At 40.2% G+C, this 21,259-nt stretch overlaps 1 protein-coding gene and 1 long non-coding RNA gene across 11 annotated transcripts in view; one reads left to right on the top strand and one right to left on the bottom strand.

Annotated features, from left to right (window-relative positions):
• Positions 1-12,806, bottom strand: part of LOC139604012 (uncharacterized) — a 109,874-nt gene extending 97,068 nt beyond the window's left edge. For 2 of the 9 annotated variants that reach the window (XR_011683886.1, XR_011683879.1), the window contains exons 1-2: positions 12,291-12,806; positions 3,325-4,229 (exon numbers count right to left, since the gene is read on the bottom strand). This is a non-coding gene — a long non-coding RNA (uncharacterized lncRNA). The other 7 variants (XR_011683881.1, XR_011683883.1, XR_011683878.1 and 4 more) reach the window with 6 other exon arrangements.
• A 2,338-nt stretch (positions 12,807-15,144) lies between these two features.
• On the top strand, positions 15,145-20,289 carry CUNH18orf21 (chromosome unknown C18orf21 homolog). Of its 2 annotated transcripts, XM_071455003.1 has the most exons (5): positions 15,145-15,354; positions 15,470-15,492; positions 16,250-16,449; positions 19,391-19,599; positions 20,096-20,289. In XM_071455003.1, exons 1-5 carry the CDS (start codon positions 15,281-15,283, stop codon positions 20,247-20,249), a joined length of 660 nt encoding a protein of 219 aa, XP_071311104.1. In that variant the 5' UTR covers positions 15,145-15,280; the 3' UTR covers positions 20,250-20,289. The 2 variants fall into 2 exon arrangements, with proteins under 2 accessions (XP_071311104.1, XP_071311096.1); XM_071454995.1 differs by lacking the exons at positions 15,145-15,354; positions 15,470-15,492 and adding an exon at positions 15,493-15,839.
• Positions 20,290-21,259: the final 970 nt, after the last annotated feature.

The following is a 21,259-nucleotide window of genomic DNA, read 5'->3' as shown; positions in this document are numbered from 1 at the left end:
CTCTTTGGGGCACAGTCAGCTGCTAAATATGCTTTTCTACTGTAAGTGCAACACAGCCATGACACATCTTGAGACTTAACAAAAATCCAAGCAATAAGTAGTTACCAAAGATTTTTTTCAGGCAACAATTTAGTTCTGTGAAAGGCCATTTTCCCAAGCACTCAGAACAGTACTTGTACATTTGCAAATCACCAGCATGCCAAACCAAAATCTAATAACACACAAAAGACAAAAATAAAACATGAGTCGATTGGCAAAAAGGCTATTAGAGAAATACTGGGCACCTGAACAAATCCCTGCATTCTTCAGTTTCCAAGCAGTTTCATCTTCCAAAACATTTTGCATTCCTTTTGATACTGCATGTGTATCTCTTAAACAGCTTTTACAGCACAGCTAAAAAAGCCACCGCTGTGAAAAAATGCTGTACCTGGTGAAAGTACTTCAAGGAATGTAGACCCTAATCTGCAACCCTTTTCTCTCACAAATAATCTTCATAGCTTTGATTCTGACATGAGTAGGATTATTCATATAAGAGAGAAGAAAGGTAGGCATGGGAACTTAAGAATTGCACTAACATAGTAAAGCATTGTAAAATGACAATAAAAATGGCATTTAAACTCTCTCGAGTTATGCCTATTCTGTATACAGAAAAGAGAACAATACAGTAAATTGAACAATAGCTTTTACAAAACTGCAGCCAGAAACCAAAAAAATGGAGGTACTGGAAATAAGCAGAGTTCACACAATGCCAAAAGTACTGTCCACAAGCTAGAAACTTCTGAGAAGTCAGGAAGTACAAAGATAAAGTTTGAACTCCCGTGAACTTAACTGATTTCTGTCCTGCAAAGAATATTAAAGCACATAGTAAAAGGCTCTTTGGTAGTATAAATAGGGGGGAAAAAAAAAGAAACACCAAGAAAAAATGCCATGCCACTGTGGAGGAAGGATGGAAAAGAGATTAAAGACAACACAAGGAAGGCCTCGAGTAAGTATATTCCCCCAGTTTTCAATCAGAAATTTTTAGGTTAAATTTACAGACAAAGATAAGGTGAATAATAAGAATGTGGATATGCAAATAGAAACTACCAGAGCTGGCAAAAAACTCAATTCAAAGAGTTAAATGCTTGAAGTCTGATTAATCACCATCTCATACTTCTAAAAATTCCTCTCACGTGTAATGCTGGTTCAGTGACAAATATTTTTAATAGCACCGTCTAGTTGGGAGTGAAACTGAAAAATAGTAGATATAGTTTCTTTACTTACAAAAAAATCAGAGAAGAAAAATAAGAGGAGATGGCAGTTGGGAAATTACAAGCTATTTCATTGGACCTCATTAGTATGAAAGGCTTTAAAATACATTTTGAGAGAGACAATACATAAAGACACAGAGGTAAATGAAAAATGGGATAAAGTGCAACAGCAATTTAGCAAGAGGACACCATATAAATTATCCATATAGTTTTCTTAGATAAGGTAAAAGATTTTGTGAACAAACTAGGTGTAATAGGTCTCATCTTTCAGGACTTTAGTAATGCATTTGACATCATGTTATACACTATTAAGGAATCTGAGGACTAAGACTTTTTGCATAGTTAAAAAACAGCTAAAGGAGAAATAATAGCAAGTGCCATTAAGAAGGGATGTATAAAATCAATTAAGATTAGCAATGGGTCTTCAGCATCCATTCTGGGGCGACTCTTGTCCTTCCATAGCTCTTGATCACTGTGACCTAGGTAGAAGAGTACCTGCCCATTCTAGTATCAGTAGAGTAGTGAAGCAATACAAGCGCCTTGAAGATGTGAGCCAAAGAAATGGGGAAAGCAACAAGGCCTGGGGCAGAAAATGAAAACGTAACATGGGAGATGACCCAGTAAGGACAAACGAGGACTACAGTTGTCAATGAGAGAGTGACAAAACAGGTAACATGATGAAAAAGGCAAATGAGGCCATAGAACATAAGAATGGGGATTTCCAGTAGAACCTGGAAGACAAGATTTCCCATCCAAAGACACCAACAGAGCTGACCTGTTTAGCACAGCAAGAGAAGAACTAACTAAGCATATAACTGCTCCCTAAAAATGCCTTGAGGAAGATATCTCCAGGTAGAAGCAGTATTATCTAATAAAAGGAGCAACAAGAGCAAGGCAGGGAAGGCAGTGTACATGTCACACACTCATCTAGGCTGTACAGAATGGAAGCACCTATGAGTTTCTCAAACACTCTTCCAGATAGAAGAGTGGGGGCAAAATTACAGCCTTGGAGTTAGAGGTTAATACATAGCTGGAAGTATCACATGCTGTAACACCCTCTACAACTGCATGGATCCACTGCTTGCATCCACTGGTCACAGAGTGTCCTTTAGCTCTTCCATCATTAGTGTGGTACTGACATTATCACTGCTTTGATGTTACTGGTTTCATTTTGGGGGACATATCCAACACACCATTCCTTTTTTCACGTCCACTTTTCATTACAAAATCCATGTAAAACTAATTACACAGATAAAGGCTTTTGCGATAATGCAGGCTACTTGCAAGTGAAAATAAATAGAAGAATGAAGAGCCCAAGATTATTTAAACAGCTAGGGCTCACACAAATATGATGTTAATAATAATTAAGTATTTTGTTAAATAATTAATTAATAAGGATTATTTTGTGAAATAATTCAGGGCAAACTGGAGAATTGTTCTAAATTATTAGCTCTTAAAAGAAGTATGTCAGATGGGTGCCCTAAAGAGAAATTTAACAGAAACTGTATTTTTAGAACTTGTGCAGAGATGCATTTCTCCTGAAGAGAGTGAAAATTTGGCACTTCATATGAGCAGAGATGATCTGGCCCAAACATTTCTGTTTGCAGATGACGACTACTATATTATTCACTTTGTCTTGGCACAGTCAGTCAATAGAGGGAGTGCAGCAGAATAAAAAAGCCTTTTTGCTGATAACATTTTTAGCACATTTAAGGAGAAATCTGAAGAACCATAGTAATTTCTACACCCTATAAAATGTGTTGAGCAGAGAGAAAAGGACAGAAAGGACATCAATAGTTGCAAAATACAAAACAAAACATAGAAAGATGTCTCCAAAAAGGGAATGAGAAGTAATAACCTTTAAAATACTTTATAGGAATGTATTTGAAAGAACCTTTCCAGGAAATAGTATCTGTTTACACCCATTAAGTTTACACTTACTTGAAAACAAATCAGTGGATACTATACTAGGGATGAATCTAATCCTTGTATCCAAAATAATAAATTCAAGGGATTAACCAGGACAACAGCATTTTTATCAAACAGAATTCATTTGCATCCATCCTCACGTTACCAGAAAAGTAGCTCTCTCCTAATTAGCAGATCTTGAACATTAACCTTTTGTCTTGACTGCAATCACTTCGATTAGTGGTAATGTTCAGCCTCCTCAAAACTTCTTCTTTCATAAATTGACTATTCCCATGGTAACAGCTGCTACTTTCATTCTACGAACACCAAGAAAATGTGATTTCCCTTATATCACGTTGGCCAGGCTGGGGGTGCAACTTTGGCCTTTGTCAATGCTTTTTTCAGATAAAACTGTTTATTCCAGAAGAAGAGGAAACAGGTGCAAGCACAATTCAGGAAACAGTTGTTGACTAATCCACAAAGCAGGTTTGGCAATGCTTTGAAAGGAAGCTGTCAGACAGCCTACCTGCAATGCCAATGTGTTCTGTGGCTGCAGAAGGGAACGACAAGCACATTCAACAGCAGCCACCAAACTTAAATCAATATTTTCCATGGGTGGTTGTTGTTCGGATGGCATTTTTTTTTCCTTTTTGCTTGTTTCTTCGGTGGCTCCACAAACAGTAGCAAGACATCAGCTTAATAGCCCCTCATGAATAGTTGAGAAATGTAAATCAAGGATTTTCATTCAAAGAACATTGAACTTTAGCCAAAAAGAACATCAATTCATTGCTGAGACGCTGACACAGCTTTAATGATTGGTGTCTTCATCTTCAATGCTCACACAGGTCTATAAACAAAGTCCTAATCTCAGCTGAAGTGAATCCCCAAAGTAGCATCAGCTTCGGTGGGACCAGCAAACATTCACAACAAAGGTACTTTTTCCCCAGCAAGTCATGCGAAATTTTTCTGAAAGTTTATCAAATCTGAGGCTTTCTCCAGAAAACCCATCTGTTGCATATGAACTCATCTGATACCTTTACCTTCTTTGAAACTGATGGTTTCCAAGTCAATCTGTCAGGGTGAGAATGGATAAAGTGAGATTCACATGTACTTCTCCAGCAATTCACTGAAATAATCAAGTTTTCCCTTAGTCACAAATGTAAGATTCTGTCAGAAAATAGAAGTGCAATTTTCCAAACTTAGAATTGCATGTTCAGTTTCTTAAATTGGTCTATAAAATGCATTTTTAATTTTTTTTATGAAATTTTTAGCATTCACATAAAGGACTGGCAGACAGCAAAGAGACTGAAAAATTAAACACAACTCTAGAAGCCTTTATTTTTTCCTTCTCCTTAATTCCTCATTAACCCTTTCAGCACCAGACCAGGTGATTGCTTTCTTTGCCTTACATACTTTTCATTCCAGGCATAACCAATCCTTGTTGTTAATTAGACACTTTGAAAACCTGAACACGTTTTGGCAGCAGGCCTACTTTTTTATCCAAAACTATCAAGTGTTTGAGGACAGAAAAATCATGGGTCTGCTTTTATGAAATTGAACAGTGGCTGAAATTGTGCAACCCACACAAACTCTGCTCATTCCAGCAGATGTTAAGATTGCTTGGAAATGGACTAATTTCTCACCCTCATGTCTGAGCATTTATCATGCTTCTATATCTACAGGTTTTGTTGCCATCAGAAGGTACCAAACCAATTCCAAGAGTAAAGGCCACATCTTCTCCCACTGTAGCCAAAAAGGAAAATGTCACTAGGAATGAATAGGAGGCTGTAAATATATTACAAGCACTAAGCTGCTGTATTTATATTTACATGAGTATCATACTGCATGCCATTCAGACTAAAAACCTCACTGTGACACAGGATCATAATCTAAAAGGGGCCAAATTAAATCTCTCAGTTCTGGGCACACATAGTGGATGTCTGGGTTTGAGCTGGTACCCAGCATTTCAAGCTCATGTTTATTTTCACTCCAGCTCCAAAACAATATTGGTGAATAATCCAGAACTGCTCATCCAGGAAAGAGTCTAAAGGTTTGCCAAGTTCCAGACTACAGTCCATGGAAAGAACCAAGTGCACAGATTTGTCGGCAAGAGATGTCTCTATCCATGCTCAATTTGCACGTGTTCTAGAGTGGTTCTCAAAAATGGAATAACCTTGGGAAAAGAAGTATGAAGGAATTAATTGAACCCAACCTGTGAACGCTACGAATACCCCTCAACTTTAACGCAAAGGAACACCAAAAAATAATTCAAGGTAAGCAAAGAAACCAAAAGTATTTAAAGTAACGAAAAAAGTAACCAAAAAATTACTGCAGATCAATGAGAAGGAGGAAATGGTTGGCAGGAAGGGTTGCCTATAGGACTGGCAATATCATGGTAACAAAATCATTTTAGAGGACAACTTGTGTTCTGATGCCACAGCCCAGTTTTTCAGTCATGCTACAGGCACCAGCATTTTTAAGATATTACACCTACATCCCACAGTAATAGTCTATACCCTGTTTGGTACCTTCCTCTGCAGTTTGGCCCATCTTCCTCCAGGAAGAGGGATGCGACTGTTCCTACATTGGCCCTGGAGTCAGAAGAAGCAGAGGAAGCAAACAGTGCTCATTTTCCACTATCCTCAAGGTTTGTTCTTTCTCTGCAGGAAAGCACCAGAGCAGAGCAGCTGGACCTGTATGTTTTACAAGGATTTGTTGATCATAGAGAGTTCAAGGATTGGATAGCCCCAAGCTGGAAAGTCCCTTACTGCAGAAGGATAGATAGATAGATAGATAGATAGATAGATAGATAGATAGATAGATAGATAGATAGGAGGGGATCCCAACTACAAGGCTTTCCAAATTAAATCCTTAGAGGGTAAGTCCTGGCTTCTCTCCCACCACCCTTGCAACAACATCAGCTCAGATCTCACAGGAAGCAGGCTAGGGAGGCAACCACTGTCCTGACCCACAAGTCCTATAAATCTCACTCTTTGGCTCAGGAATATTAATACAATTGCCATATTTAGTGTCTTTACTATACTTAAAAAAATAAATCCGTAATATGAGGGATTCAGTATGTTGGTTTGTCTTTCCACTTCTTTTAAGTGTCTCCAACTCCTGCAAAGCAGTGCATCACAGGCCCTTCCTACCTAATGCCAGAGAAAGATAAAGAGCATCCCTGCATCGCTCTTTGAGTTTGGAGGCTTTTTGCATGCTTTCACCATCTATTAATGAAACTTGTCCCACACCAATTGGTGAACTAATTGCTGTTGAAGCAGATGGTAAGACACGCCTGAAAAAATATTTGGCATCTTTATTTCATGTGAGGGGAATGTAAGAGGAATTTTATGTATTTTCCATTTCCCGACAGCTGAAACAAAAGTTAAAGCAAGCTTTTACGATCAGCAGAGTTTGAGGAACAATTACTCAGCTCCAGTGGATGCATACCTTGCATCTAGCTCCATCTAATTCCCTCTTCTGTGGTTTATTTGCCTCGTGGGCATGCCATGTGCTGGGGGCTCATGGACTGACAGCATGATATTGAATCTGCTCCAGGCACCGGTGCTCAGAGAGCAGCATTGTGATGGAATTCAAGATACCAAAACCAGGAGCAAACTCGTAAGGTACTCATGATAAGGAGGCAACATTTTTTTCTATATTCCCTGCAGTTATCTTGGACGGATGCTGGCACAGTAACATCCTCAGTGGGAAACTGCTCCTCAGTGCTGACTTCCCAGTGTTGGCCACCTTACATATTCAAATAAAGACATAAATATCTTACATATTCAAATAAATACATAAATATCATAGCATTATAAAAATTAACAACAGCACCAGAGGTCTGTGTGAGGATCAGACCTCAAAACCTGACACTAAGGAAGAGATGCTGCATTGGAGCTATTCAGGCAGAAAGCTCTGCATTTGGAGAAGGAAGAAGAGCTTGCCAATTGGCATTCCAGCAGTTAGTTGCTGGCCAAGATTTTCAAGGTTGAACTTTATACCCGTAGCTTCACAAAGGTCACACTTAGCAAACTGTTGGGGCTTAACAGAGCAAGGATGCATTTGGCTCTTATTCCAAGGGCCTTTCCTTGATATTAATATTGATGACAGTGGAACAAACATCTCAATAGCTGCACAGAAAGGCCAATGCACAAATGTGCTATACTCAACATATGGAAGAAGTCTGAAGCCTTTCAAACCACTTAATGAGAAAGCTGTGGATATCAACACCAGAAGGAAAAATCTAAAATGGGAGGAAGAAGCCTGTATCCTACCATGCTAATTTACATTGTTAGAGAGAAAAGTACATGGCAATGTTAGCTATGCTGAGGATTTTCAAAAGTTGCATTTATTTCTGGTTTTATTTCAAAAATAGTGTTTCAATGAATATGCATCATGCTGGGTTTGTGGCACTGGTAGTGCGTTGATCACCATGGTACCTGAGCACTCAAGCCAATGATTAACCAGCGAAGCAAATGAAACAGAAGCTGAGAAGCCAAAATGCACAGTGACAAGCTCTTCACAGACCTTACGTATGCCACAGCATCTCTGTCTAGAATTCCTTCAGGCTTTCCACTGTCTTCCCTGCTCTTAGGATAACCAGATCTTTTTTTTCTAAACAATGCTAAAGGATACAGAGATCTCAGCCTGGCTCAGGAGAAAGGAGGAGATAAAAAAACCCCAACAAACACACAAACAAAAAAACCAATACATAAATATTTTCATCAGGAAAACATTGCTTAAGCACACAGTAAGAAAAAAAAATTTTTCATTTCCATAAATTGATTATGAATTGACAAACTTTGTTATGTCTGCCCAGCTATCAAACTAGTCTTTAAAACTATTGTCCTGAAGAAAGAAAACAAGTCTTTGCTCGCTAAGGAAATGGCCTTTCAAGGGATTGATGCAGACTATACCTGAACACCACTGTCAGCTTTGTCTAATAATAATGAAAAGAATACATAAAAACATATGACTGTGTGCCTTCTTGAAAAAGACCAGAGATTGCATCAGCCCCTCTCCACGCTCCAAATAAGCAACAAGTTAACACAACTCTGATGATGTTTGTTTAACATATGTGTATACAACTAGTGTGAGCTTTTAACAGCTTGGGATGCTTAAGCAAAGGCCTCAGGATTTCAGAAAAAGAAATCTTCTGTTGAATTATCTACCCCTTGCTGTTTTGTTTTCTGCACAAAGTCTCTGAGGGGCACAGGAAAGTGGAGGGCCTTGCATGCGGGCCAACTTGACGAAGGTTAAATCCTTTCCCTACTGCGGAATTGTGCAGCTATAATACAACCCTCACTGAAGAAGTTTCCTGTTTTCCATCACTAATCAAGGCAATGATACTGCATTCTAATTAAATTGATGTCACGTGGAGTTTTTCCTCTTTACTGTAGCTGCTTCACACTTTGGAGGTAGTTACATCCAGTTTATCCTTTAAAAGAGGAGCAGGTTTTGGGGACAAGGCCCCATTACCAGCAATGAAAACCCAAGTGCTCACTTCCTAGTGCAGTTACAATATATTGTGCCTCAGCAGCAGCAGCAGTTTTGAAGCAGATCCGAGGCACTGCACCATCCACCGATATTTGACTGTGAAACTCTGGATTAAAGCTCACTCTAAGCATCAGCCTGATTCTCTTACCTCTCCTGTGTCTAAATCATATCCATCACTGTCATCTCTAAAGATTCAGTTCCTCTGTGCACTTCATCAGGCATTATAATCGAAGCTAATGAAAGACATGTTTGCTTAGCTGTTGTAAATGGCTTTGAAGATCTTGGTTTCAGCCAGGGTGATGAATTAAGGATGTCAGCTGGGCAAACAGTATAATTTGGAATGAATTTAGCTAAAATGGATTACTGAAAAAGCAATATGGATTTTTAAAATTAATATTATTTCACATACTTTAGCAGTAAATATTTCACTCCTTCTTACCACATGAGTCACCAGGCATAGAACTGGAAGAATCAGCAATGACACCAGCTTTTCAAACACAAGACCAACTTAGGATACTATAAACAGGTGTGAAAAGCCACTTTTCAACTGCAGCAGGGAGCACAACCCTCAAACAGTTTACCCCTCAGCTGACTACATTTCTGCCTAATAGCATTTTTGCTAAGCAGCCTGAACACGGTAATTAAAGCATTTTACGACAAAACTCAGAAACCAACAACTGCAAAGAACTATTTCATAACACTGTTATTTATTAGAAGTACCCAGCTTTTATTTTCCCTGGTGCATTTTCAAATGAATAAAAATAATAACTTAAGGGGAAAGAAAATTATCTTTAAACAGTGGTGGGGTTTTTTTTCCCTCTCCCAGGTAATTTGGAGTCAGGAGGAATCCAAAATAGCAGCATGATTGTTGAAAATTACAGGGTAAGGTTGGAAACCTTTAGAGGTCATCTAGTCCAGCCTCATGCTCAAACTAGTGCCATCTTAGAACAGATCACTCAGACTTAGAAGGGAAAGGAAATAATTTAAAGCAAAAAGAAAGGAAAAAATTAAGTCTTCCTCTACCCCCTTTTTCACCAGAAGGAAAAAAAAATGCAAGGAAATATTTTCTTGAAACGTGTAGTTCTTCTGTGTTGTTTGTAAGTATGACCAACGTGGAAAATAGATTAAAGCTGCCACCTTTGGTTGACCTAGTTCCCTTTCTGCCTTGATGCAGGGAACATTTAGCACAACGTGTGGCAAACTCTGACTCAGTTGCCAGCACTGCTCTGCCACACTGCTGGCCAGAAAAGGCTGGGAATGCTGCATGTTCAGCTCCAGTGACAGGGAAAACGCTCCATATCATTAATTAGCAGTCTGCTCCAAGTTAATTAAGGAATGGAGCTGACAGCTGCTGAAGCAGGTTCCACCCCATCTTTTCCTGAGAAAGCAAGGTCTCCAGGGCAGGGCCTGGACTGCACAGCAAAGAAGAATAGGATGGGGGAACCTTGCAAGATCTCAGCGAAACCCAGATGACTCATCAGAAAGTAAAACGTTTCTATTTTGGCAAGAGGCTGAAATAGCAGCCCTGGGTTGTGCTGCAGCACAGCAATAAATGACCCTAAGTGCCTGGGACAAACTCCTGTGCACACTGATATTCCTAACAGCAGGGGCTATTTCACATCTCATTAAGCAAAGGGGTTTACATGACAATTAACACATTAATTAGCAGCATCTTTTTCACAGGTGAAACTTTGGCTTGAGATTTCAACATTTTTAGACAACTGTTCTGTGAGTGAAAATTAAGGAATGGTTTATTATGACTCAAGTTAGCAAGGATTTACAGGCAGAACTGGCATAGGAGTATGTTTGTCTGTGTACTGAAGAGCACTGCAACCTGGCAATGGCATTTCCCATAACCTGCATGGAAGGAGGGACTCCTTGTACCATCTGCACCCTCCCACTCAAAGCCCAACCCTTGGCATGGGCAAGGTGCCAGGCTGGCCACTTCATGAGCTGACCATAAACAAGCCTAATGTACCACAAAGTCACACAGAGACAAAGCAAGGCCTGGACTTCCAGGAGCAGCAGCTCCCATTCCTCAGCTCCAGCCGCTGACCTGTGTGGCTCCCCACTACAAAAATCCCTTTGACTGTATTTGTATGGACATAACACCACACAGCAACCCTGCTAATGTCACTGAAAATAGGTATCAGTTGTAAGGGCATGTTTACTGCCCTACAGCTTCACATCCTAGATACAGAGTTAATAATTTCTACCAGAGACCACTTTAAAGAAGAGTTGGCGCTATTAAGCTGCATGAATATTTCTCTCTGAGGTTTTTGTTCAACACCATCTTTAATTTCTATTATCTTTTGAGATAATGGATTTACAAGTATACAAGATGTAGAGTACTGGAAATTGAATGAAAGGAAGAAAAAATAGGAAACTAGAACTTGTAGCTTTCAAGATCAGATGGGTTCTGATAGTCATTGGGTCCATTCCCTATCAAATGGATGTTGCCAATCCACAGGATATAGTGGCACGCTTTGTATACGTTATCTTTCACCTCCCTCACGCACATACTGCAAGGAAGCTGTGTTCTAGACAATGTATAAACTAACAAAAAACACACTAATCTTTCACATGTTTTTGGGACTCAAAGCATAGATAAATCACTGTGTCATAGCTTCACCTACGATACCACCTACAAAATAAATCCAAGCTCAAGAGGAACATCAGATAACTTGTCCTTTAATTACCTTTTAAAAGCTGATGGTTTGTTTCAGAATATGATTTATTTATTTTATTTATCAGCCTGCCTTGTTTCAAATGGGTACAGTCTGACTGACCTCTAGGTACCCTTGCATTTGCTCTGTGATATCCCCAGAATGTCAATGCTTTGATTCTTCATCTTTCATTTCCCAAACATTTCTTATTAGTCACTTCTGGTAGTGGTGGCAGCTGAAGTGGAAGTTTATCTTCTGATAATCTGTACTGCTTTAATGGTTCCCGGCATCCTGAGGATATTTTCCAAGTGTTATGGTGACACCAGCTGAGATCTTGGCAATAGAAAAGTGTTTCACATGTTTATTTCCTAACTTAGTCTCTTGTGGTTTTTTCTGCTTTCCCAACCCTCTGCATCCCTTGATTTCTATGGCTTAACACCTTTTGTTATTACTGTGTTCTTAGTTATCTCTTCTCAATATCTTTCTGATTAAAAAGCCTTTGAGAAACCTGAGGGCAGTCCCACTATGCATCCAAAAATCTCTTAATAAATTTCTCCAAACCTTCAAATCACATTTGTCTAAAAGCTGAGCAAAAATCCCCTCTAAAAGGAGAAACAATAGTCACATTTTTATATATATATTTCTCTGTAAACTAGAGTCTAGGAACTATAGCACATAAACCTTGTAAAATGATGAGCACGTTTCAAACAATTCTAATACAAAATATGAGACATAAAACAGGTCACTGGTTTTAGCATGTCTTCAAAATAACATATGCTTGGAAATGCTAATCCTTGTGGCATCACTATTCTCTTTTTTCAGTGAGAAAATGAATCATGCAGTAGCATGCCTGAAAAAGCAAAATTCTCATATAATTTCTATCACTCACTCAGTGTGTTCATGACTTTTATCCAGCTGACTGAACATTTATTATCTCACGTGAAAGAGAAGCTGTGAGTTTGCTCACCTTTGTCACCTGCAGGATCTTTGAAATGCCTCCTCTCCTGTTTCTTCCAAAGAGTACATTTCCGCATCTCCCAGTCGATCCCCGAGTCCACTGAACATGCAGACATCAATAAGTTCTGCTAAGTTATCCTACGTAACTCTGAAGAAAAAAGGACAGACTTGCAGATGCTGCAGAAGGTCTTCTCTACTCTCTTTGAAAATTTCGTTTTCTTGGTGGTCTGTCACAGTCAGGTCTCCGGTAGTAAACTGAACAACCTATCCTCCTGGCTCTTCTTTTCTTCTTTTTTCTTTTCTGTAAACACATAATCAGGGCTTCAAATCCTTTAGGCATCACAAACTGTATTTCTCTATTGCCCTCTACTGACTGCTGGCTCACGCCGCCTTCCCGGAGAAGTGGCGAGCAACAGATCCGCGGTACGCGCTCCCCGCCGCCCTCCCCCGGATCGATAATGATACACGATGACCAAAAGTCAACACAAATCATTCTATTTTTTCCTTTGTTACAAAACACCAGGCAAGATTTACAGCCTGTTGGCCAGCCGTGGTAGCTACAAAACGCTAAACAACAGAAGCGGGAAGCAGTTTGTAACACGGCTCTGCTAACGTGGGCTTTTTTTTTTTTTTTTTTTGGTGAACAAAAGCCAGGAAAAAGTAGAGACAAATGCATTCTGCCTTGAAATGAGGACGAATTCATCCCACTGATGCCATAAATACTGTGCCGAGGATCTGGGGGTTGTCTGTTTTTAAGGGTTTGGTCCTGCCAGCACTGGATGCACAGAAATACTGCCTTGTGATGGGAGTTCTGCAGGAAGGGGCTGGTAGAGAGCCATGAATTTGAGGCCATGGGTTTTGGCCATTTCCCCTTTGTCTCTAGTGCTTTGTTTAGCACATTCAGCACCACACCTAATATGGGAAAGCCTCATGTGACGGGACCCGGGACGAGGCACATCACTCTGAGAGTGGATGGCACTGGGAGTGGCTGTCTGCCCCGCTTTTCGGACAAAGATGATCTATAATGCAAAGAGAATCCGACAAACTAAGATTAAAAAAAAAAGGAATGGCCCAGTGTTGTCTCAGGAGCAGAAGGAGAAAAAAGTGTACAAGCATTTCAGGCAGACTGGAAGACACTGAGAGAGAAAAAAGCAGGGATATAAAGAGTGTGAAAGTGAAGGTGGAGGGGGGGCGAATATAAATGAATCCTTTGCATTGTGTTAGTCATTGCCTAATAAGTACAGCACACGCTGCTTAATCAGGTCGCTCAGGCACTTGTTCTCAAAAGAAAAAGTGAATCCATGGTGCTGGTGCAGATGCTCTGGCCCACCTGCACCACTCCAGGGGCAGGGAGGAGTCAGTTCCCAGCTCCAGGCAAAAGAAAAAAACCCTAGCACATTTCCCTTTATCTAGGCAGCAGCTGGGAAAGCAGTATATTTCTTGCCCCACCATTCTTCCTCCACAAACAACTTCCCTAGGGAACAAATGTGCTTAACAAATTATAGACACAGACCCACCCCTCAAAAAAGTAATGGAATTGGTTTTGCTTACTTATGCTCAAAAAGTACTTTCATTTTCCCTCACCAGTATTAATAAACGGGAATATTTCATTTGCCAAAAAATCTGTTGACTGATGGACACTGGTTGTGTTTTGAATGGATATTACATGACATCTCTGCTCTTCCACTCAGAAAAGGTAGGAGTTCGCTCAAAAATCAGGAGCAAAAAAGCCAGCAACAAAATGTAACATTGAAAGGTTAATTGAAAAATTTGGTTTCATTAAAAAAATAGAGTCAGCAGAGGCCCTAATTGTACCTATTATGAACATTTCATTAACAAGTCCAGATTTATTGACTGTGTAGTAAAGCTGTCTTAAAGGAAGCCTTAAAATTTCTTTTCCCCTTTGCTTTTCTATTTTTAAAGCCCTTGGCTACTCCGTGTCCGAAAATAAGAAATAATTATATTTATCCAAATGCCTTGACAGACTATCAAAGCCTGCTCAGCTGAATACCTCTCCTAAATGAACACCATTACCAATAGATCAAAGGATAAAAACGTCTAGCAAATGAGCAGGGCTGAGGGCATTAATAAAACACACATCGAAAGGTGAAAAGCTGAGGGTTTGGTTTAGGGACTTTTTTGGGGAGGTGCAGGGGAGGTTTTTGGGGGTGTTTTGTGGTTTTGGTAGGGGTTTTTTGGTTGGTTTTGGTTTTTTTGTTTGTTTTGTTTGGTTTTGTTTGTTTGGTTTTGGTTTTTTTTAATTGGAGGACATTTGCAGAGTGATAAAGTCAAGCCTGCAGTCGCCAAAATCCATGGAAAAGGCACCTCCGATAGAGAGCGTGACAGATGAAGTTCAGCACTGCTGAGCATCAGGCGGATTTATGGAGCTGCTGCTGCAGATCTTTCACCTGGACAAGCCCTCACAGAGAAACGCGTGGCGTTCGGAGTTTGGGTTTTGATTTCTTTTTTTTCCCCACAGAATCACATAAAATTGTTAAGATTTGAAGGGACCTTTGGAAATCAGAGGTCCCTTGGAGCAGGTGACGCATTAACGCAGGTGACACAGTCCAGGTGGGACTGACATGTCTCCAGAGAAGGAGATTCCACGACCTCTCTGAGCCAGCCTAAGCGCTCTGCCGCCCTCAACCTAAAGCACCTCTTCCTCATGTTTTTTCTCCCTGAGGTAAAAGTTTCCTTTCCTACCGGAGAAACTTTTCACCTGGCCGGGGACACAAGCGGCTCCCCGGGGCGGGTGTCGCGCTCCGAGGGGGTTCGGGCCGGGCTCGGCTCCCGCGGCCCTTTCGCTCACCCGCCCACCCCTCCGCCGGGCCCCGCTGCCCTCCGGCGCCAACCCCGGCCCTGCCCTTCACCGGGGCCCGCCCCAGCCCGGTACCCTGGAGCTGCGGCCGCGGAGCCGCCAGGGCTCGGCCAAGCGCTGCACATCGCCCGCTTTCCCTTCCTTCCCTTCCCATCCTTCCGGCGCGGCGGGCGCTGGGCGCCATGGGGCGGCGGCGGGTGCTGGCGGCGGCGGAGCAGCTGGCGGAGACCTGCCCGGGAGAGGCGCGATTCCTGCTGTAAGGAACCGCGGCGGGGCCGGGACGGGCGGTGCGGGAGCCCGGCGGTGAGGCGCGGGATGTCCCCGCCCGTGCCGGCGGCCGCGCCCTGACGCTTTCCCTCTCTCCCGTGCAGGTGGACGCTCCGCAACTCCCGAGGCGAGTGAGGGACCCGGTCGCAGGCGGCGGAGCCGGGGCCGGAGGAGGGGGCTCCGGAGCCGGGCGCCCCGTGAGCCCGGCGCGCTCCAGAGGAGGCTCCTGCCGCGGGAGAGCAGCGCAAGGACAGGACAGGAGCATGGGAATGAATGCGGCTCACCCTTTCTCTCCCTTTGCCCCTTGCCCCTGCTCTGCCCCCGCAGGGCCGTGCCTCGGGGCTGCCGGCAGCGGTGTTGAGCTCGCCAGGAAGCAGGGCCAGGTGTCCCTCGGGGGTTTAGGGAGAGGCGCCCGAGTCCGGCTCCGGCTGCAGGAGATAATGAGGCGGATGCCAGGAGCGAGCCTCTTGTTGGGTCTGAAATTTATCTCAAAGCGTTTGTCTCGTTCCTGAGATCGTGGCATTTTCTCACACTTAAAATAGGCAAAGAGTTTTCCGAGACCTTATTGTCTCCGATCTGGTAGAAGATTGTGCCTACATGGCAGAATTGTGAGCCTCCTTTCCTTCACTAAAGATTTTTGGGAAGGAATTGCATTATTTTCAAGAAAATCCACAGTTACATATCGTGTAAACTTGTGCCATGCATTAACTTAGTCTGAATTGTGTACAGCTGAGCACATTCTGATGCTCAGCTTCCTCTTGTGTTCTAGTGTTACCTTAAACACAAAAACATATACTTAGGTAATGTTAAAATTGAAATACACCATTTTAAAGTTTGGTTATAAAACATAAATATTTCATCCTTTTGCCTTTATTTATCTGTAGGTAATGAACGTGGATTAGAAAGGATATGTCCTTACTGCTTCCAGTTCCTGGTTCCTGACAGCTACCGAGTGCGCCTCAAACCAAAGATGAAAGTGACTCCACAGATAGAGAAGGTTCTTAAACGAGAGGCAAAGAATCATAAGCTTAACATGAAACAGACAAAGCTTTTGAGAAAGTACAAGGAGTCAAGAAGCATTCTGGTAAGGACAGTTATTTGAAACTGACACGTACACGATATTTCCCTAAATTTCATGTCCCTGTTTCAGTGGCAAAAAAAAGAAGATACAGAAACCTTTCTCTTAGAAGAGGAGCCCACACATTTCATTTTCACAAGCATAAGACACTTTCTTTTTGGAATAACTTCTATGCATAAATGACATTTTTTAAATTTATCTTCCACAATAGATAGATCATGAAGACAAGACCAGTAAGCTTTTCTGTCAAAAAAATACCTTGTGACCCCCCATGTTAGAGAAGCTACACAAACATCTCATGTACTGCCTTTGTTTCAGTTTATCACTTGATGACCAAATATGTTTTGACACAAGCTTTACTTCATGTGTTTCACTAGCCTCTCATGGCTACATCAGATTATTATTGCCATCTGTATTAATAGAATTTTTTACTTTTGTCTGAATATTACTTTTTATAGAAACTCTTTTAAAACTAAACTACAGAGGTAATTTCAGCTAGTTGATGTTTTTCTTGAGGCCTCAGTTATTTTTCCTAAAAGTACTCAGGAATGTGACATTTAATTACTATTGGAAGAATAATAGTAAACATTTAATCTAGTGTTGCCAAGGTATGTACTGTTTTTAAAACAGGTTATGTGAATGGTTGTTGTAATAAATGAGACTGCACCCTATTGTGCCCAGCAGTTGCTGGTACACTTGGAATTTTCTTGAGTAAGAGTCTTGTGGTTACAGGAGTAAATTTTGTGAAACCAAAAACTATGTAAGAGTCAATTAAAATTTTTAAACTGAGCAATATATCACCAAGGTTTTTGGCTGTCAGACCAAAATAAGATGCTCCGTAAAGGCACTCTCCCCAGATTGTAGATCCAAGTTGAGCTTCAGAAAGGACATCTGAAAAGGTTCTTCACCCAGAGGGTGGTTGGGCAGTGGAACAGGCTCCCCAGGGGAGAGGTCACAGCACCAAGGCTGACAGGAGTTTAAGAAGCATTGGGACAACACTGTCAGGCACATGCTGGGATTCTTGGCATGTCCTGTGCTGGGCCAGGAGCTGAAATTCGATGATGTATGTGGGTCCCTTCCAACTCAAGATGTTCTGTGATTCTTCAGGCTGACATGTTTGCTTTATTTTTCTGGTTTCCTGAATGTTGAGGGTACATTAAGAACTGTCCCTTTAAGCAACTGATGAACAGAGCAGTGTCCTATGAAATGATGACGGGCTCTTAGACTTATTGTGTAACTGCAGAGTGTTTGTTAGGGACACACTGTGCATTCATATGAGTAGTTTAAAATTCAGTTTAAATAGGTCCAGTTTAAACTCTGGGTAATAGTTTGATCTTGGTATGTAATTACAGTCTGCTTTACTTGTGCTTTGTTCAGTTTAAATTTGTCCTGTGGATTATGATTTGTTTCTTGTCTTAAGTCTTTAAAAATGCTGTCAGCAACTGGCAGCTTTCAAAATTAGCAATGTAGATCCCTGTAATCTAATTCCTGAGACTTGTGCAAATGAAAATTCCAGTGTGGTTGGAAATTAATGCAAGCAATAATGTGACAGGTTGAACCTCTGAGAACTTTCTTAGCAAGTAGAACTTGATTTTAGATTGCTTCTGGCATAAAAAGGCATATAACATAGGGACTGTTTCAAGGCTTTAAAAGTTTTTAGAGTTAACTGCTGATCCATTTCAGGGAATGGAAATTAGCTGTGAAGTGCTATGATTAATCCAGTAATTCCTGCATTGTAAAGTGATCACCTCCATTTATATTCCACGCAGTGCTAAGTCACCATGAATGGTTGTTTCCCACCTGAATTTCATTCAGAAGAACTTAAAAATATGTCAATACCTGAGCACTAAAATAGTTAATGCTATTTCTTTTTTTTTTAGTTTGTTAGGCTGACAAAATATAATGTCTAGAGGAAGTCAAAACACTTAACTAAAAATGTTTCATTTCAGCATCTCTAAATGAAATTTTTAATAAACTATCTGAATTTACGCACTTTGAAATGAAGAATGATTTGGTGTAGATGTTTTCAAAACTGCTTAGACGTTTTTGTGACAGTCTTTTGAGTATGTTATTTTTAACCAGAAGCATCACATAACTGTTTTTCTGTCAGTCTAATTGGTGCCTCAGAAAGCTGTCTGGCTGTATTACTTTCATATCTCTTAGTATGAGTAGTTGCCATGGCAGTGAGGAATATCAGGAACGCCTGACAGCCTCTGACTGGGTGATGTGATCAGTTCAGATGCACCTCTCAGCCTGGTGTGCTGCTGAAGTTCCCTGCAGCCTAGAGGTACACAGAGAGAAGAGAAAGTGCCCTTTGTTTAGAACATCCTCCTTGTTGTAATAAGTACTTTTGCCATAATGCAAAGCCTTGGCTTTGTTCACTGAGACTTGCTGTTTTTAGTAAAATAGATGACTGGGTTTGAGAGTTTGGTAATTTAAATATTGTATCCCAAGATTCCCTGAAAAGTGTGCAATATAACTTCATTGGGGGTAGAATATGCTAATGACTTTAGATGACACAGAATGTCAAATTTTTTAGCCAAATTCCCAAGGTATAGGAGTACTCCAGTATACTCACTGTATCTTGTACACTTAAAATACAATTTGCCCAGTTCAGGTGCTGTTTCATGTCTTTACAGGGTTGTTCTCTGTATATCACTGTACAATATTATCTTCAGCAGTATGGGTCCCCTGAAATTAGTTTGTAGGGAATTGGAGTAATTTCTAGATAAACCCAGAGGATGTATTTGGCTTAAGAAGCCTGAATTAAAATATGAGTTACAAAGTGTATCTTTGTACTTTTTAGTATCTCATGTTTCACTTAAGCAAATATTTAATTTGTGTCATGGTATTTGGAGAACAGTTTGAATAATTCTTCTAATGGCTTTATAACATAGAGGTGGAAAGACTGAAAGACAGCTTGATACTTCTTTTCTTCTCTCCATAGCTGGTTACTTGCAAATCTTGCAACAAAACAACAAGATATTATGGTAAAAGCAGGGATTTTCTGGCAGCCAAAACACAAAATTGTGGCACTCCAGGTATCAAATCTAGCCTGAAGACACCAGATGTAAAAATTCAGTCTGCAAAGAAAATGACACCTGTAAGCTGCAGTAGGTTGGGATCTAAAGGGAACAGTCCCTCATCACTTTCCAGGTACCTGTTTCTTTCCTATTTGAAGCAGCCCTTTGCCAAGTAGAGTGTATTAAATCTTCTTGATTTTAGATCAGTCAACTTTAATAAAGTTGAAATTGATAACTTAGTGTATTTCTCAGTTGGTACAGTTGAGGAGATTTTAACTTATGGTTGAGAATTTTAACTTTTCATCCTTTAATATCAAAGACTTTCATGAAATGCCACTGTGTGCAAAGAATACCCAGTTACATTTGTGTCTTTAATGCAAAATGTCTGCCTAAAATTTGCATGACAAAGTAACGCTTCTGACTGTTAATTTGCCATAAAAATACACTATTTCTCTTGGATATTTTTATATTATATTATAGATATATATATTAATTTTAATATAATATAATATATATATTATATTTATATTATATTATATATACTCAAATTATATATGTGTGCTTTCACAGTTACTTTATATTAATTCTTATTTCTCTCCTGTAAGACATTTGAATCTTTTGTTTTTCAGGACACTTGAATCTGGACAGACAACAACCAACTCTGCTTCCAAGACTCCTCGAAATTCCAAATTTCACTTTTCTAAGCTAAAACGGATGCTTGACCTAGAAGAAAAAGAGAAAAACCAGAAGGCAGATTTCAAAACCTTCTTGACTTTACTTTAGTTACATATTATTTCAAAGTAATAAAGATTACAGCAATAAATATTGCTCCAGTTTTAGTAAATCAACAAAGTGATTTCTTTAAAACTCAGGCTAACATTCTGTACCTTGTGGAAGCATAGATCATGTTTTGTAGAAGGAAGATCTGTTTCTAAGGGAAGTGATGGTCTGCCAGAGGGAGAAGTAAAGATAGCCAGTTTAATATGCTTGGGCATCTTGGACATGTTTTGCAGTTTCTGATGCCCCAAAAATTAAAAGCCAGGAATTATCCTTTGAGGAAGCTGATGATGACCATCAAGACCATTTAATTGTCAACATTAAAGATTATCAATTTTATGTTTGGCACAGAGATAAGAGAGGAAATATAAAGTCACTGTTCAGGACTGAGGTTATAGCCTGTCCTGCATACAGTCTGCAGTGAAAGTTCTGCGCGTGGTGCTTCACATTCCCCCCTGAAAAATAGAGCCAGTTAGTTAAAAGCATTTACTTTCTTGGATTTAAAGGTCTGTATTTTCCTTTTCTTTTGGTAGTTTAATGAATAGTTTACTTTAAGTGCCTTTAGACTCAGTGAACACTACTTAAGAAATAGGACCAGCAAATAACTTGGTGGACTGGGAAGCAGTCCAGGGCAGGGGAGAAGAGTTTGTTGTAAACTGTACTTAAGAGTCTCAGAAATTGGCATGTAACCTTTTTATATCTCCTGTACACTTGCACAATAACTGAAGGACTCACTGCTCATTCTCTCTTGTGTACATGTAGGATAAAATGAACTGCCACTCTTTAATCAAAATACAAACCTTGGAGTGTTGCCTTTTCCAGTGTAGAACTTGGCATTAATTGACCTGTTGCTGTACTTACAATCCAGTCCTCTGGAAGAAATACTTCATTTTGTTGATGGAAAATGTTCATTGCACAGAAGTATTTGAAAATACTTATTTTACAATAAGTATTAATAATAATAATAATAATAATAATAATAATAATAATAATAATAATAATAATAATAATAAATT

Source organism: Agelaius tricolor, unplaced genomic scaffold, assembly GCF_023055355.1.
Source record: "Agelaius tricolor isolate 1412-34295 unplaced genomic scaffold, bAgeTri1.0.p SCAF_2, whole genome shotgun sequence".
Taxonomy (NCBI): domain Eukaryota; kingdom Metazoa; phylum Chordata; class Aves; order Passeriformes; family Icteridae; genus Agelaius; species Agelaius tricolor.
This window is presented reverse-complemented; position numbering and strand designations above follow the sequence as displayed.